Genomic DNA, 19,525 nt, shown 5'->3' with positions numbered 1-19,525 from the left:
AGGGCAAAGGTGGGGGAACGAACCCGGTGATCCCCGAACCAGCATTAGCTATGCGCAAACAACTTGACCCGGACTTCTTGGACACTGAGTGGCGCTTGATTTATGCACCACCATCATCTCCTACGCTCATGTGCGGACCCTGCTGCTTCTTCATATCTTCAGTGAAGACACAGATCAACATAGTGCCAAAAATCAACGGAAAACGACTTGGAAACAGGAGATTATGGAATATTTACGCACATATTTACTGCTGGGATTAGATTTACCTGGGGTAATTGCTCGCAGGACCTTTTTACCCCAGGTAAAAGCCATCGTAATTTTTACTGACAAGGCCTAAAATCACTGAGAAGCTCTGGTAGTAATTGCTTTACTCCACCTCCTCATGTAAAACTAATCCCGTCTGAACAGGGCTTTAGTTGCATGTTGTTACCAGGCCTCTGTTTTGGTAGCCATACAGCAGTTCCACTTGAACATAATAACAGACACTCCTCAGTAATAGCAGAAAGTACAGTAAGTCAAAACGTCCAGCTGGAGTCAACTCAATGCTTGTTCTTTGGCTAAAAAGGCTTCAGACAAGGACATAGAAGAGACCAGGGTCTGTATTGTTCTGGTATTTCCCTGTTTGGGGGCCAAGTGGTGCTTAAGTATTGCATATTAGACATTTATGGTTTATCCACTGATAGAGACTAAAGTACCAAAAAGTGGTACTGTTGGGTTTCGGTACCAAATTCAAGGCAACAGTTTGCAAATGTTAATGACACCCAACCCAATCGACTGCCCTCTGCTGACCAGGGGCGCCTGTGAACCCTGGTGTCTGGATGTGATGATTTGGTCCTTAAAGTGGCACAGGTCTTTACACCTGCACATTTCTGCAAGTGCACATCTGAAACACTGTGGTTATATGACACTGTTCCTCTAAAACTGTATATTCCCAGAGCTTAACATACATTGTTGTAACAAGTTAATCAGCATTATAAGGATTATACTTACACCTCTGAGTAGTCATGGACATCTGACCCATCACTATTTATTTGACGGTGAATTGAGCAAAACTATAGTGCCTGACATTTAGTTTACTACATTGTGCAAACAACAAAAACATTAGAGGGGCAGTTTACAGTAGTTTGTTGTTTCTAATGTCAGAAACAAAAGTCCCATTCTGTCATTGAACGTGTTCGAAAGTGTCTGTACCCCTGTATGACCTCACTGTGAGCAAACGTGTCTCATTTGACAAGACAAGTTTGTCCGGAAGTCTTTGGCACCTTTTGTTGTGGCACACAAAGAGTTTTTATCTCTCGTTGTCTCTCTTTGTCCGGATTGCTCCACTGGATGTCTCCAGGTGGGCAACTGCTTCCAAGACTGCTGGTCAGTGAGCTTTCCAGAGAGGGTTGTGGTAGACCCAGCCTTCACCCTGCACGCACACACACACACATACAAAAACACGAGTCAATAACCAAATGTTTAATCTCATTATTAGTGACTTCAAGGGAAGAGTGAGCTGGGAGAAAAAATGCTTCTTGTCACCTCTTTAATAAAATACTTGGGTTTCCAGGGGGTTTTGTCAGTAGCCCTCTGTTTGCTGTCACGTCGCTGCCTTTCCTCCAGCCAGTGTTTGTGTTCTGTGGCTGTGTCCATGTTTCCTGCCTTCAGTGATGATGTCACATGCTGCCAAAGATGCCTACACACCGAAAACACAACATGAGGGAAAAGGGTGGAAAAAAATAATAAAATAAAGACCTCTACAATCATTCAGTTGTTTCCACCACCACTGTTTCGTTTGGTAGTGCTGTGCTTTTTAGGCTTTACATTTTGTGTTCATCCATTATTTGTGTTTTGTTTCTCTGATTCAGCGTGATGCTGCTGGAGATGCCCCCAGGACACCGACCACCAACCATGAAATTTGTTTTTGGTACAACAAAGTCATTTAACCATCATCTCTCATTTAGAGTCCTCACTACAAGTCCAAAACCAGACAGTGTCCAAAACCTGTTGACCCTATCTGGACAACAACATCCATGGCATAAAACCATCACACGCCTCTTGGTGCTTTGCTTATTTTCCCATTCATGCATCCATGTTGTTTGGGCTGACGCCGAATTAAACCTTCCAGGAAGTCAGCGTGTTGCCTCTTTGCTTTATTCCAACAGAATTGCCACCACACACTGGTTCTCTAAGAATAGGCACGTCCTATTTCCACCCAGTCAGCTGTGATAATTAACAGAACTCAAAGTAGACAATGATATTTGGTGATGCCTCAACACATGGCAAAAAAAATGATCATGGTATGCCATTATTAAGGCTGTTTAGATTTTGAATGACAGCTTCTTTTGTGTTGCATGAGCTTAAAGCGGAATTATGCAGGATGTTGGCTGTCAAGTCAGTGATAGCATTATTTTAGTTGTTCATTATGGCAGAGCCGGCAAAAAATAAGCAGAGAAAAGCATTGTTGGAGGAAGCAAAGAAGAGGAAACAACTGTCAAAAAAACAATGTTTTTTTCGCACTTTTAAGTATGTCTGGGATTAAATCCCCTTTATATGTGTTTGCACTTACTTGATGGACATGGCTCCACAACCTGTGAAGAGAAAGAAAGACGCAGAGACTGAGCAAAGTTTTACTTTAACACACTCACCGTGATTCATACTGGCCTTGCTTCTGTAAAGGCCGGATCTTCTTCTTGATGACCGGCAACTTGGAGGTATCAATGACCTTGTTTTCTCCATTGCTGTAGGTGAACTCCAGAATCCCATTCCACTCTCCCTGCGCCTTACATATGATATTTCCTGTCAGGTTGTGCTTCACCTCTGCTGTAACTCTGAGAGATATCAACAGAGTCTTTTTTTAGGATTTAGCGGTATTCATCAACAACATGAAGATAGAACAATTATGTTATTATGGGAAACAGAGCCAGCAGACGCTCTATCCTACCTGTGTACTTTCCCTCCATAGAAGGGTTTGGTATGGAAAGTGACGGAGGCTGAATACCCACTCTTGGCACAGTTGATAGTGACCTTCCCCCCAAGTTCCACCCAAGGCACCGTCAGGATGGAGCGGGCATAAGCACATGGGAGTGTGAAGACATACTCCTCATCGTGCTCCAACAAATACAGCACGCCTGTGATGAGCAGGACAGGGTTAAAGGAAAGAAGTTTGGAAGTAAAGCGGTAAAGCTACACAAAGATGAAGATAACAATGTGAGATGTGGTTGCAGATCTTTGCGTCCTTTAGTCTGTGAAGGTTCTCAGTCATCCAGGTTGTAATCATGTCCTGTAGTTAGCTGTAGGCGACCGGACTTGCTTGAGTTGAGTAACTGAGGCTAATTTCAGACATAAACTCTTAGCGACGTCAGTAGATTTGGATCCAGACATACTCAGTTGTTTGCGGTACACATATATCAAGATGAGATGCACTCACAACAGCAGGAGCCAGTCTACCTACTGTGGATTCTCCAGTGTTTCTCCTGCTGTGTTTTCACCTGAACTAAGTGTGTCACGATCCCTGGACCATCCTGCAGAACAATATTTCAGTTTGGACCTTTTGTTGCATTTTCTTTCTAGTTCTTGGTGTAGTTTTCAGTTCCTTGTTTCCTGTTTTATTTTGAAGTAGTTCCGGAAGCAGTGTAGCTTCAACACTTAAATACCGTTGCCTTTTGATTCAGAATCTGAATCCTCCTGCTTTGATTTGTATCCTAACCCCCCCTCCCCCCTTCCTGCTGCTTATATAAGGAACAGCTGCGCCCAGTCTGCTGCCATATGCACACACTACACAAACTGCAAACTGTCAGTAGAGAGAGGCTACCATGAATGCATATCTGTCAATGTGTCAGTGTCTTTAAATAGCCTATCTGACTGTGTCTGACAGACAGTGATCTGATGCCTGGGACACAATGAGAGAATGTTATGAGTGAAATGACAATGAGAGAACAAAAGACAGTCAAACAGACACTGAAAACTTCCATATAAATATCCCATTTACATGTTGTCATTAAAGCCCCAGGATTATGTGACATTGTGAAGAGTGTGCTCTCTGAACAAGGTGCAGAAAAATAACATGCATGCACTCACAAACACACACACACACACACACACACAGGCACACACAGGCACACGGATAAGTCAGTGAAACAGACTGTCAAACAATGATGTTCGCACCAGTTAGCAGTGGGTCCCTGAGGTAAAGACATGTGGTGCAGCAGCAGTTAACTGAACACAGTGCACTGAGCAAGAAAGTAAATGAAAAATCAAGATTGTGTGTGTAATCAGTGTGAAATAAAAATTGTTTGGTATTTATAGCCTTAGAGCGAGACGTACTTTAGACAAAGACCTTGCTTTGCGAACGTGTTGTGCCACCATGTTTCTACAGCAGTTTGAGGGCCGGGTCAGACTTTTTGCATTATTTTCAGTGTCCTCCACATTTCCACATGCACATACAGTACATGCCCACACTGAAACAAGGGTCCCTGTTGGTGTCATGTTCCACACAGTGGAGCAGACTGCAATGAGCAGTCGTGTGATCCATTAGTGGCAAATACACACAATGAAATGAAAAAAACATGAGACAACACACTGGCTAACAAGCAGTATCATTGTGATCTTTCATAGGTAGTTTGTCACGGAAATTATAGCAGAGGGGTAAAGACGGATAATGAAAAGGTGACCAAGATAAAATGGTCTGTTACTTTGAATATAACTTAGAATTTCCAGCGTTGGAAACGATGTGGCTAATGTAAGTACACAAAATATCTAGTCTCGTTTTTTAGATTTTTAAATGCAGAAATGTTATGTCTTTAACGTTTTCTTACCTTCCCCGACCATGGAGACTCCAACAGACATGCCCATGAACTTGCTCTTTGTCCAGATGTGAGTGTTGACACACATCTTCTTCTCCTTGCACTCACAGTAGAAGCCTGACACAGGCGGATGGTGGGACACCTGCTCAGCCACAAAGCGAACACAATAGCAGTCTGATGTTCTGCTGCTGCCACAGCAGCTGCCATCTGTCCTCCTCTGTGAGTACCTGGGGATGTTGGAGGGGGCTGTGGGTGCTGAGTTGGAAGCAGTGCAGTTGGTTGTCCTGAGAGATCGGACGCGGTCCCGAGGCACGTACCAAGAGCAGTGGAAGTTCTCACCCAGGATGGGGTTATAGGGCTTCTTAGCCACAGCGCCCTTCCGGCCCTCATGGAAGGCAGTCAGGTAGTACTCAACAAAACGAAGCATACGCTCCTCTGGTGTGCAGCCAGATGTGATAGAGAGGAACATGTCAGGGTGAGCCATGAAATTAGCGTACATCTCTAGTAAGGAGCGCTTCTCCAGGATGAAGGTAGGGAGCACCACCTGAGAGAGGGATAGACAGTATATGTACAGTAATTTAACTCCACTTATCTCCACTTGTCTTGTCTTTTGAGACATTCTTCTACCACACCAGCAGATGCAGTCTTAAAGTTTCAGTGTGGAACTTCTACTGCCATTTGGGGATTCTGTGTAATTACCAAAACACTGACAGTCTCTATATGATTCCTAGGTGCTCTTGCACTCCCACCCCTCCACTACCCAGTAAAAATCAGCATTTATCCCCATGGTTACCAACTTGGGGTCCAGATCACATGGACCCAGAGATCACATGGGCGCAGAGCATATTAGATTTAGAAACTCCCAATGACACACTGCTATACCAAAATCTTGTGTGGATTTTCAAGATAATGCATTTTTTTCCATAAACCCTAATGATTAAGACATAGAGCAGGCTACCTGTGTGAGATCCATGCCATGTTTGAGCTGGGCCAGCAGGTGTATAATGATGCTTCGCTGATCGTCCAGGACTCCCAGGTCCTCCTCCTCATTGTCGTCTGTGTCCGAGGTCTCGTCAGTGGGATCTGGGAGGTGTGGGCTGCTGGTTTGTCCCTGCTGGTGGAGATGCAAATATTCTCTCATTTCTGATGTAAAAACAGACATGCTGCTGCTGTGACGATGACACGTCCTTTCCTGTAGCAGCTTTGTGACACAACCACATAGAGGCTGTCTCCACAAGTCAGGACCATGAGGACAGTGGACATTAGAGAATCTCCTCTCTCCTTCTTAACCTGCAGAGGTTTCTGAAAGGGCGACTCTTGATCCATGTTTCAACAGTTTGCTGCCATCTGTCTCTACTGTTGCACCTTCTCTCTTTCAGACATTAAATGCATGACTCTAACTGCAGCGTAAAAACGTTGCCTGGCGGCATGAAAACAAAATGCTGCTGTACAGAGAAACACAGAGAGAGAGAGTCGTGTGGAGCTTATAGGCTCAATCAGCATTGTGTGAAGTCATGTGAAAATGGTTTAGGTGGTGAACTGGCAGGATACGTATTTGCTGTGTTGTGTTGTTCCTCCTAAGATGTGTGAACCCTTTGGTGTTTGTTTTTCTGTCCATAAAGAAGTTTCACTCAGAAAAGAACATCACACATCTGTGCAGAGGAAGATTTTTCACAAACATAGAATAAACTGCTTCCATTTATCAACCACCAAGGGCAGCACTGTGGTAATGGAACACAATTACCTGACGTAATCACGCTCACACATGCGCTGGACACACACAGAGTAAGACACTCACATTGTCTGGCTGATATTCAAGCACTGCTGATTTGTTGGGTATCCTGCTGGAGTTCATGTCCACCATCATCCAGAGAGACAGACAGTTAAGAGGGGGAAGACCCCCCGCTGACATCCCAGCATCAATATTACCAGAGATACAGAAAGACGGAGAGACACCAACGATGAAGGGGTGAAAGTAAGGTGAGATGAGAAGAAGAGGAGAAGGGAATGAGGGACTGAAGGAGAGTAGGAAAGCAGAGCTCGTCTTGCAGCTGTACTTTTGATAGACAGATTAAGAGTGATGTGGAGAAGCCTCTTAATCCCACCAAGCCCGACCCCCTGCACATGCACACAGCACTATATCAGAGCCCCACCTACTCAAGGCTTCCTCCTCCTTCACAGTCCTAACGTTCCTTCTGTCTTGCTGCTCTTGCTCCCTTTGTTCCTTCTCCAAGTACTTTCCTTCTATAAAGAGCAAAACTTTGATATAAAGCTAATAATGGGGGGAGGGGTTCCCCCTGTCTGGTTTCTCTTTCTATTTTATACCTTCTTGACAATGTACCATTTCTTTCCACTTTTGCATTTGGATTACTGTAAAATGATTTCTCGTCAAAGCCAAAGCTGCTGTAAGTTTCAATCATAAAAGTCCAGCTCCTCAAATCCCAATCCAAATGTTCACTCTCTTTGCAGATGACATACTTGTTTATCTTACATCAGCCAAAGAAGTGATGCATAAACCACTGGTTATAGGAAAGCAAGTCAGTCAAACTTTGAAACCATGTCTTGGAAAGGAGCAAAACATTTATTCAATCTTTTTTTCAAATGCAAGTTAAGAGGTGTGTTGTGTCCTTGGGATCAAAAGAGGAAAAATGGCATACCAGATTGTTATATCCCTGCCACATTCTGACTCTCTTTAATGGAAGATTATTTAGATTATAGTCACAAATTACTCAGCCGGTTTGAGTAACTGCACATCAAGTAGCAGGCGCTTTTCAAAGTGTTCTCTAGTAATATCCTGGTTTGAATCATAATGAAAATGAATGAATGATGTGTTATACACTAATGTTATGTTCTGCAAATTAGATGAGTGCCATTGGACAACATGGTCGTATTTAGAATTAATCTGATGATTGATGTTTGCAATTTGAATGTTAGAGGAATTTCTTATGCTCAACATATCACAGGGCAATGAGTTCGAAACCTTCTGAAAATAATATGTCTATCCCTTCCTCCTAATCCCTCTCAGATCCCATGACTAGTCTTTATTCCAAAGTCGGCTCTGCAGCTGCAGACCAAACACATGACTATATCCTGGCAGTGCGTTTACTTTTATCACACTGGGGAAGCTAAAACCACCTGACCATATACAGTATACCGTATTTAGTTAGATCTAAGCAGAGAGGTGAGCAGGTTGATGAAGAAAACCAAAGAAAGAGACTTATCTCATCTATATTCTTAATCTCTTGAGACTCCTTCCCTCCCATCAGATGGATTCAGGTTGAACTATTAATTCCTTGTTCACTGCCATGGCAACCAGCAGCTGATTGACTTATTTGACTTTATTCTGCAGATCACCACATTGTCGTGATGTCGTATTTTACATGTAATCAGAGAGAGCAGGAAACATAAGGCGAGATTATGGACAGAAGGTTATGTGTGGAAACAAAACACATGGGTCACACAGAACATGCAAACTCCACAAAGAAAGGCCCTGGTTGAACTGAGATTGACACCAAGATCGTTCTTGCTCTTGATGCACTGCCTGCTGAGGCGATTTATACGACAGTAATGTAGTTTGAATTACCTCTGGGTCTTTCTGTGTTGGAGTGGAAGAAGGCCAGGCAGCAGAGGACAGAGGTGCTTGAGGGCCATTTTTCACCTGCTTCTCAAAAGGAGATCGGGACCGTCCAGTGGGGCTATCTGACGGAGGATAAATATCAACAATTTTTAACCTGACCACTTGTACAACTGTTCTTCTAACTTCAATCTTCAATCTTGGGGCAAAAGCATAGACTATAAGCACACCTTTTGCTTTGGTTGAGCAACATTCTTAGGACAAAATATTCTTAAATAACTTAAAGTGCACTTTCACCTTGTAGATAAAACGTGTATCTAGAAGGTGAAAGTGTACTTTGTAGGGTAATGTAGTACATTACCATGCAATTTCTAAAAAAAAAAAAATATTCCATGGATAACTCACCTGTACGTACATGGCCTTGACTCTGGCTCTGAATGTGGTTGTGGCCACTCCCTCGTCTTCCATCGCTGTGAATTGGACTCCGTTTCTCACTAAGGCTGTGAGTTGGGCTTCGGTTCTCACTAAAGCTGGGAGTTGGGCTTCGTCTCCTGGAATCAAGGCCACCAGGCTCCAGCTGGTTTACGCTTACTCTCTCTGTTGGAGATGCCTTATTGACACCAGGTGAACTGTGGATGAGGCTGGGAACAGGGATGTGGTTCTGGTTCTGGTTGTGGTTCAAGGCCTGGACAACATTGTGCTGCAGCAAACTGAGACACTCTCCCAGGCAGCTCAAGGTGGCGGCTGATGTAGCCTTTAAAAGAAGTAGATCCTTAACCAATGAAAAAAGAAAGAAATAAATTAAGATCATTGATTATAATTAGTTGTGAATAAAGGCCTAGATATGATTACTTTATTTGGATTCTGTTAAGTTGAAGGGGCAAGGAACTGAGTAACAAGGGGGTAGTGGATAAAGTACATGATATGTCATCACGTGAGCAGATGCAACAGGTTTTTTGGTGGAGATTTAATATGCTATCATGCAAAAAAAGGACCAAGTCAGCTGTTCTATGTTGCTAGTGTGGACACAGGCATGTCAGAAATGCCTTTAATGCCTGGGAATGCTGGTGATGTTAGCTTCATAACAGTAATATTAGTTTCTTTGTTGTGGAAAAACACCTTGGAATAAATCTGACTTGATGTGTGCCCCTGAGGATACTTTATTTGAAGGGCCAGCAAGCTCTTACACTTCAGGCTACCCCTCGACCTGGTGGCCATGAATGCAATACAACCCATTAATCAAAGTATTTTAATGGGAATGAGTGAATGACATTATTCTTGCCATTCGGCACCTAAACAGATTATCCAATCACAGTAGTGCATGAAACATGATGTGTCACCTCATCCAGAGCAGAGAGGGCTCCGCCTCGGTGGGACAGGGTCTCAATCGAGTTGACAAGGCTCTTCTGCTCCGCTTCAGCCTGATTCGTCACCTACACACAGACAGTGACACATTGTAACCATAGTAACCACAGCATCATGACAAACACTCGACCCAAGATACGGAGAGATACAGTGCTTGACTGGTGAGACCTCCATTATGCTGAGCAGTATAAGCTTTCTGCTTTGAAGGAGCTTGAGATTAATGTTTTGAATGTAGGGAGGTAAGAAGGGAATTGGGCTTATAATCGTTGCCAGTTCAATCCCAATCCCCATTGCTCACTGTTAATTGGACACTCTAAATTGACAGAGTCACATCAAGCATCTTCCTAGTGCTGACCCCGTCGGGAGGAAAGGGACGGTTGCATCAGGAAGAATATCTGGTGTAAAAATCTATGCCAAATCAAATATGTGGATTGTCCGCTGTGGCGACTCCTACAGAGGGAGAAGCCAAAAGAAAGAAATGTACAGAGGTAAGAGCAGAATTGGAGTTAAAGGTACTTGAAGGATGACTAACAACATTTGCAACATCTGCAAGTTATTCTGGGAACAGATACAGAGACAATATTTAATCCCTGATCAAATTACTCTGCAATAGGTACCTTTTTTTTTTTTTTTCAGTGAATGCACTTATTTTGCCTATGACCACTTTATTTCAGAGATGTTGTGGAGACTTTTACGATCCATATGCGCAGTGACTGGGAAAGGGGAGTGCTTACCATAGTACTTTCTTTTGTTGCGTGTTGCACACTGGTTGTGACAAAAAAAAGACATGAAAGAAAAGAAAACTATTTTTGGTGGCAATTGCCTTTTTAGCAGATTTTTGGTGGAAAATGTTTGACTTCTGGAGAGTGAATCAAAAGAAGAAAAGAAGACACAGAGAGGAAAGAGAGGTGATGAGCTTCTCTCGCTGACCGCAGGAGGTAATTACCACTGACACGGCAACTGCAGAGCAAAACCACTGGGACGTCTCAGCTTGTTTAATGAGTGTGTGATGAGCTGTGATGAATGTCTATCACACATGCCCTCGTGATTCCAACGGTGATTACACTGACAACATGACTACTCCAGAAAATGGAGACATTAACACCTCTAACTGCAACCATTGCAGCAATGAAGTCCTGTAGATTAAATAATCCAGGGTTTTTTATTGGTTTTGACCTCCCTTAAATAACATGTTTCTGTTTCTGCTATTTTTTGACATGAGCCAGATCCAAGTTTATATTTTCTGCATCAATGTGGGTGGGAGCAGCCGTTGTGGTGTTAATTTCATCAGCTATTGTTCAGGTGCATGGGCACTGTTCCAAACCAGCACCCAGGACAAGATATCTACATGTACGTGAAAATCGTCCATATTTATGGACTTTTGAAGGTTGGTCCTCATAATTTTGAGGACCTCTTTGTCTTTCATCTGCCCACACATAACCATGACTTCATCAGTGACCAGTGGTCAGTGGTTTGAAATAAATGTGCAACGTTTTGTCTTTGACATTAAGACAAGCCTATTACTGTAAACATTTTTGTAGTAGTCATAAAATGTATCTATATTTAGTCTGAGAAAGTAATCTAATATATAAGATTATAAGATAATAAATTAGAGTCCTTTATGAGTCCCACAATGGGGAAATTGGGGATACACTGATGCATGGAAATTGATAACCCAATAAGAATAGTCACCGATAAGAAATAAATTTTCCCATTTTACATGGGACTGAAAGTTCCAATTAAGGCTGCCCAAAAGTTTGGAAACAAACAGTTCAGCCACTGCTGAGAACGCTGGGTTTTATTGTATTCTCTGGCTCAGCAAGCGCCCTGAAAAAGCCTGGAATCGTGACATAAGGATCCCGTCTCCTGAACAGCGGATCCTCCTGCTCCGGGCACTAGTATGGGCACATCCGGTTGTGTACATTGAACCGCAGAAGAAGAAGAACGTCCGTTGTGGAGGTGTTTCACATGCGACAGTGTCTTCTGACTCTGGGTCTTGACTCCAGGTCAAAGGCGGGAGTCGTGACAAAACTATTTTTAAACATTGTTAAAACAATGTTTTGATAATGAGGAGCAGTGGATCCACTGTGGGATCCGTGCTTCTGAGAGCTGACGTGCTAATTACAAGACAGTCTGTCTTCTGGGGTTGAGATTTCGGTCTGAAACAGTGTGGCTGACGACAGCTTCAGTGAGGAGAGATTTCGATCGGGTCGTTTGCAGCAACTAGGAGGTTTTTGACCATAAAAACCAGTTCATGTAGACGTACATAACACACATATATGTGCGATAGGACCACTCTATGGGAGCTTTAAGCTCAAGATAGGCAATTTGCCCAGCAAAATGTTGAGGTTTTGCAAATGGACATTCACAGACCTCACCTGCAACAAGGCACCTGTTAGACCTTAAAATAGACAAAACGTAATATTGAAGAAGACCACAAACTAGTGATGGAGGCCATTCACTTCTCAGGAAAATGTTTACCAGCTTTTCAAGTCCAATGATTTTCCCATATCCTTCCATTCAAATACAATTAAGCAGAGTCCCTCTGGTGTATATTCTGCATATTTTTACTTCTGGGTTCTGAAAACCTAAAAACAACATCTGTGTTGTATATACTTTCTATATGAATGAATTCACACTCCTTAAGTGGCTTTATATATTTTTTCCTTTAATTAATAGGAGGAAGTGGCAGAGCACTCAGGTTTGGACAGTGTTTTCCAGATGTACCTTTTCAACTGTGTTTGAGTCTAAGTGCTTTATGTGATTAATGGGCCCTGAACGTCACTTCCATATCCATATACAAGGATTGGCATAATAACACTTTAGAAACTTCAGCCAAATCTGCTGGACCTTCAGTAAATGACTCATCACAGACGCAGCAGCAGCAGAACTGACGAACTCCTCCTTGAATCTAAATGGACACTGAAAGCCAGCGGTCAGCCTGACTAATCAATTCCTCAACTTGACCTCGTAGGCCACTAAGAAAACTTTCTGCTGTGATGCAGGAAGTGTATTATTAGTCCTGCCATCCTCCCCCGCAGCTGGTGAAGTGCTTGCCATTGCATCCTAATGAGCGCTGTAACTTGGAACAAGCTTCAAGATCTAAATGGCAGCGAAAAAACAGGGTTCATTCCTTAAAGCACAAACATGCTATGAATACATATGTTGGAAATAAAACCTAAGAGACACTCTGTGATGCTGCAGCCATGGACAGGATCATAAAGTGGATGGAAATACTGCCTGACTCAATTATAGCCTTTTACCAAACCTGTCTGTCTGTCTGTCTGTCTGTCTGTCTGTCTGTCTGGGCGAGCACTTCTCTATACAAATGGAGAGGCTGTAATCTAATTAGAGAGAAAAGGATTGATATGGAAAACTGTAAATCTCAAAATGAAGATCAAATTTAAATAAGGAGGTTATCTTTAGTAGGCATACGTGTTAGTGTGTGTGTGTGTGTGTGTGTGTGTGTGTGTGTGTGTGTGTGTGTGTGTGTGTGTGTGTGTGTGTGTGTGTGTGTGTGTGTGTGTGTGTGTGTGTGTGTGTGTGTGTGTGTGTGTGTGTGTGTGTGTGTGTGTATACCTTGTTGGTGCTGCTGTCAGAGTGGCGTCTGGAGCACAGCTGCAGCTGAGTCATCCATAACTCTTGTTCCTGGGCGTCCAATGCTGACAGGAACAGACCAGCGAAGGTTATGACAGCGATTGTCAATGCAATTGTTGTTACTGTCAACTAATTTCATGAAAAGACTCCAACTGGCAATTACTTGATCATCGATAGATGGAGCTCCAAAGGTTTTTGTGCATTTTATATATCAGTAGCACTGTAAACTATGCATTGCTATGTGTTTTTTGCAGGCACTTGCTTAACTCAATACTTGTATGTCCACTTTTCTGCTTAAAACCTGTAAAATGTTCCTCCTGGTAAATAAAACCTTTAAAAAGTTGTTTATTTATTTAAAAAAAAAAAAGAGATAAAATATTGAGCTCTTGAAGTAAAACCATTATCACTGATGTTAAAATACAGTGGTGTAAAATAGGTCGAGCAAAGTCAGCTACAGACTTTTCACAGGAGGCAGATTTATTCCCAATAAGATCATTTGCCCTCTTCATGCTCCTCTTCCTCACACACTTCACAAATTGAAATTAGATTAAGATGGAGCATAAGATGGAGCACTATTATATAAAAAAAAAATTTCATTCATGCACACTCCAGCATCCTACAATGAAAGTGTATTGTGCTCACACAGACGGTATAAAGCATCTGCCCTTTGGAGTTCACCAATTTTCGTTAAGACGTTAAAACACGTTGACTCACTCACCTCTGAGTTTGTAGAAATCCCCAGCAGTGGACTGAACAGTGAACATGTAAGGGAACTCGTTGCTCGACACCACCGTTGTACCGAGAAGAGGCAGAGACCCACGGGGAGGATGCTGATTTTTACTAAGTTCGTTTAGATAATACTGGAGTTGACCAACCTCTGGGTCCAGCACGAAATATCTACAGGAGAGAGAGAGAAAAGGAGAACGACTGAGAGGAGTGAAATACATTTGGCACTTTCAAACACTATAAATCCTTCAAGACCTTGACAGTTAGGAGGTCGGTTCGTTCTTTCAGTGTGCTTTAAAGCGCACACAGTGGTTTTTGATTTTATTTCCAATGGATGCTGTTGATGGTGCACTGCAGGTGGTCTCACCTGTGCTTACATCTCCTATAATCCCTTGTAGGCTGAGTAATAATTCAATTAACGTTCTGTAAAGAGGCAGGGGGTCAACTCCTGTCCTCACCGACATAAGCAACCATTGTTCGTGTGATATCGTGCAGTCAGCAGTCGTCAGTCACGAATAAGCAAAGGCACAGAGATTATTTGCATCGCACACTGGAGCTCATATGGAAGCCACTGAGGCTTGAGTGATTTTACCCAGGAGACTGTGATATGGGAGCAGCATCTCTAAGCACAGATGAGAGCCACTGATGGAGGGAAGGGCAGAAGCAGCAGAAGAGAGGAAGAGGAAAGAGAGAGCACTGCGGGGATAAAGAATAAAGGCACAAAGGTTTAATGGAAGACAAGCAAAAGCAGCAATGAGAAGAAAGAGAGATCACTATGAATAATTTAAGTCTGGTTTCACACAGCAAGCTGTTTCATCTCCTCCACTGCTGTCATGTGTCATGTGCCTGTGTGGTTTGCACTGGAACATCAAGTGGCTCCCACTCGCACCTCCAGTCTTATTGCTATATATACAGCTGTCTTCTGCAGCACGGAGCATGGCCGGGGGATAGTGAGTCGGCAAAATAAGAGGTGACTTATTGTATAACAGTGCTGACACTGTCACTCATCGAGTCCTCCAGATACAGTGACAAAAGTGTGTTGATAGAACAAAGCGTTTCCTGACAACCACAAGGGTGTTTATTTGTCTGTGTCTTCCAAAGCAGTTAAAATAAATACAAATGACTTGAAGAAAACATGGTTTGAACTGATACACATATACAGGAAACACACACATCATCATCAGCATCGTCTTCTTCACATATACTTCTATACTTTGAAGTTAGGTGAAGATGGAGCTAATAAGATAAGTAGAAGAAGATAATTTTTCTGTTATTTGCTTGATTTTCTGTGCACACAATTCCTCAGCTCCACTCCAATCACATGTACCCTGGTACATACAATAGAACAGTACTTTCCTCCAAGTTCCACCAGAGGAAGCTTGTACACACACCACAGTCAAAAACATGCACATTCAGATTAGCTGCTCCATCTATTCTGCACACAGGTCCCTGCTGGCAGCAACAACGAGCTACACTGCAAAGAGAGTTTAAGAGACAGTGATATTGGGTTCATCTGCCGCTGTGGAAACATATAAATCTCTCCACGCTTATCTGATAACATCAGCTCAGGTCAGAGCGTTGTGATCCAAAAAAGATCTATTTCAAAAGCCATACAACAGAAACGAGGCAGAGATCTGAACTGAAAACAGCTATCTGTATTTTCTTTGTCAACCTCCTTGTCAGAGCAAACCGCCACTGAATCCCTTATGACGCTCTGAGGAAAAAAACAATAACGCATCAATCAGTGCGATGATACAAACACGACAGTGTTGCTTCAGTCTGTCGTCTGTCTCCCCGCTCAGCTCACTGTGACAGGACGCAAGATGAGCGTACGCAACAGGGTGTTGTAAAGAACAGAGATGGTCATAACACACACACACACAATGTGCTGCCATAGGTGTGTGTGTTCTTCTTAGGGAAGCTTTGTGACCACAAAACTTTAAAGGGTTTTCAAAAACTTGGTTTTAGAGTTAAGGTTATAGGCACAGAGGTTAGAGCTGTGGTTCCAAACCTTTTGCTGGTGCCATAATAACCCAGACACCCAACCCAAACCCCTGTCTACTGCATTTGTAGGTTTTTGTTCCTATATTCTCACGTGTTGTGCTTCCATATAATCTAAAGTCCTCAGACATGATATCTATGATACAAGTTCAGAGGTCACAGTGCTGTTGGTGAAAAATAGCCTCATGCATTTAAAGGTGGACCAAATAATTGGTTTTAATTTGGGTGATTGAGTTCCGATCAGGGCCCACTGGTTGGTGTAGTGGTAAGCGCTCTCGCCTTTGCAAGAAAACCCAGGTTCCCGGTACGAGCCCCAGTTGGAACAAAGCGAATCAGTCACTCTAAATCAGTCACTCTAAATCATTGGTTCTCAAAGTGCGGCACGTGAGCCAATGGTGGCCCGCAGAAATGTTTTTGATGGCCCGCAATGAATTACAATTGATAGTTTTAATCCAGGAGTTACTAAGCTTGTTAAATGTTTATTGGACATTACTGGATACAGACCAATAAGTGTAAACTGCTTGTTTCCCTTTTTTTCTCCTTTGGCGGCCCTCAGTCCAATGTTGGGTTCCTAAATTGGCCCTCAGGTATCAACACTTTGAGAACCCCTGCTCTAAATTGACCGTAGGCATGAGAACTGTCCAGGGTGTACTCTGCATATCGCCCTATGTCAGCTGAGATAAGCACCCCCCGCGACCCTCCAGTGGAGTATAAAGCGGTAGATAATGGATGGATGAGTTCTGATCATCCAATAGAGTGTGTGTGATTGCATAAATATAATATGCACAAATATACATTTAATAACCTCTGACGCTCCCTTGAGTGAGGTTTGGACCACATGGTTGGGAACCGGGTTAGAAGTTAGGGTTAGAGATGCTGTGCAAACAAACTTTTTGGGGACATGTTATCTGGGTATACCTGGTTTTACAGTTAATGCACTTAGTTTGGATGATTTAGGTTAGGGTAAGGGGTTAAGGGATGCATTTCATCGATGGTGTGTCCTCACTAAGATAACAAAACAACTTTGTGTGTGTGTGTGTTAGAGAGACAGATAGCTTGTGTAGAGGCAACTATACCACACACTGTCAAAAGTGCGATCATGGATCTCATTACACAATTGGATGCCTTATATTGATTCAGTGGGACAGTGAAACAGAGAGAGAGAGAGAGTCAGCAGAAAGAGAAGAGGGAGGGAGTGAGGGAGTGTGTTGAGAAGCAGGACTGGGATGCAGGGATTTCCTGAGCCTGGATGACTCATTCAGTGTTTCTTGGACTCCCACCCCCGCATCTCTCCTCTCGCTGTGACATCACCACAGGTTACAGAGCTGAATAAATGGGAGGACGCACACAGAGATGAATGAGAGAGCGGAGCTGCACCGCACTTTCTGAGGGATGACGTGACCACAGTCAATTATTGATCACCACATATTTACCCAAGTTAAATATAGACCGAAATGCTCACTGCATTTTTCACATTGTCTTATGTAAGGAGAGCGTGTAACTGCACAGGCAGATTGAGATTGTTTAGACACTGCTGGTGGGACATAAATATAATACACAAACAAAACAATCTCAAATCTGTCCAACCCCCAACAGACACATGTCCCGACGTGGGTGGTGTGATTCCCCTTTTTCATGTCTGATACCGACATCACAACCTTGGGTATCAACAGTACCGATATAATTCCGACATCAGATGTCGTTTTACATCTGTGATGCTTGCACCGTGTAGCCATAACCAACCAATTCAAAAACAAAACGCTCCAATTGCAACAAATGTTTCATGCTAACATGAAACAAACAGCTGCACAACACAAACTCAGTTTAAATGCTATTGCTGCTCTTTATTGACACTTTTACAGTGTGAATATATAGAGCAAAATCCAATCCAGTATTTTTTTTATTAGTATCTGCCAAATACTAATACTGAGTCTACTATTCAAATGGGCTAATCCCTAATGACAAACACACACTGGTGAAAGAACAAAGGAAATACTGCAACACTGTAAACTACAGTAGAATGATCAGGAATTTAAAACCATGGCTGAAGCCAATAAAAAAGGTGATTCCCCAGGGGTTATTCTGCCTTCCACCTCTATGTTAGCTGTGTGTCAGTCTATAAACAACTACAATGACACAATTTCATTAATAACATTGTGGTTGTTTCTGTTTTGCATTTTAACTTTGATCTCTTTGTGAATTTGTCATTGTCGATGATCCAAATGATGAAATAAATGATATTGGACACAGTTCCAAACTTTAAAGGTGTGGACTGTGACAAACATTGATGCTGACTGGAGACAAAGAAGAATTTAGTTTGTACACCCAGGTTTTGTTCTATTTGTACTCGGAGCAACCTCACGTACCCCAAGTTAGGATACCAAGATGGCTGCTGCCATACAAACGACTTCTTTTAATCATTAATAACACTTCTGAACGCAGAATTATTATGTTTCCACTGATGCCAATCGGAGCTGACACTGATAAAAGCCTTTTTGCATAAAAGGGTCATTTGAGTAAATGGAGTAAATGCCATGGGATTAAATTAGGTTTTTGACCAATGGGAATAGAGTTTATCAGTTGTTTTTTGAATGGGGACACAGCCAGGGTCTCCATAAAAAAATACACAATTCACCCTTTTTTAGTATATAATTCATAAATAATTCATATTACTTTCAAATCCAAATTTCAAATTTCTTCCTGGAATTAAAACATCCTTGGCTGGGAAAAAAAAACAAAAAACTTTAATAGAACCTTTATGATTTGAGAAACTCACAGAGATGTCACATTGCGTTTATTTAAGTTAATAAAGTTTCTTAGTGCATACACAGCACATCACTCACCTGCTCTGCCAGCCGTGGAGCAGGTTGGTGTATTTCTTCAGGACTCCCTCCAGGTGCCTCCTGCTGCGGGCTGCTTTGTGGAGGGGGGATCCTGCGCCGCTGTCCGTGGTCCTGAAGCTTCCTCCTCCTACTCCTCCTCCTGCTCCACCGTGCTGAGCAGCATCCATGCTGTGCGGCCGCTGACCGCTTCCTCGCTGCTCCTGCCTCCTGCAGGGACTCCAGGAGGAGCGATTCATGTTTGCCGCTGCTACTGCTGCTGCTGATGTTGTTGATGTTGTTGATGTTGTTGCTGCTACTGCTTGAGTCGTTTCCTCCGCACAGACAGCTTCAGACTGAAGAGAGAAGAATGAACACAGGCTTTGACAAAGTGATGCAGTGATGTTGCCTGACTCCAGTCTGCTCCTTAACTGTTGACACACAGGAGGGATATTCCGACCAATCCACTGCGGTGCTCTCCCTCTCTCGCTCTCTCTCTCTCTCTCTCTCTCTCTCTTTGTGACGTTATTGCGTTTTTTATTTTGGAAATCCCGGGTTGGTCACTCCCCCCCCAGCAGGGGATACGCCCCCTTCGACCAACCACGGCGATTCTTTAATGCAGTAAAACGTCACAATATAATATAATATAATATAAT

At 42.9% G+C, this 19,525-nt stretch overlaps 1 protein-coding gene across 1 annotated transcript; it reads right to left on the bottom strand.

Moving 5' to 3' along the window:
• Positions 1-1,366: 1,366 nt before the first annotated feature.
• LOC310929442 (oxysterol-binding protein-related protein 10-like) lies at positions 1,367-19,129 on the bottom strand (the record flags this gene model as incomplete). Its single annotated transcript, XM_083892204.1, has 12 exons — positions 1,367-1,411; positions 1,525-1,678; positions 2,631-2,813; positions 2,927-3,113; positions 4,800-5,331; positions 5,746-5,901; positions 8,371-8,486; positions 8,767-9,133; positions 9,702-9,794; positions 13,306-13,388; positions 14,042-14,220; positions 18,894-19,129. 12 exons carry the CDS (start codon positions 19,127-19,129, stop codon positions 1,367-1,369), a joined length of 2,331 nt encoding a protein of 776 aa, XP_083748330.1.
• Between the last annotated feature and the right edge of the window lie 396 nt (positions 19,130-19,525).

Source organism: Microchirus variegatus (assembly GCF_963457635.1).
Source record: "Microchirus variegatus genome assembly, chromosome: 1".
Lineage (NCBI taxonomy): Eukaryota > Metazoa > Chordata > Actinopteri > Pleuronectiformes > Soleidae > Microchirus > Microchirus variegatus.
Note: the sequence above shows the minus strand (reverse complement) of the source record. Positions and strands in the feature narration are given on the sequence as shown.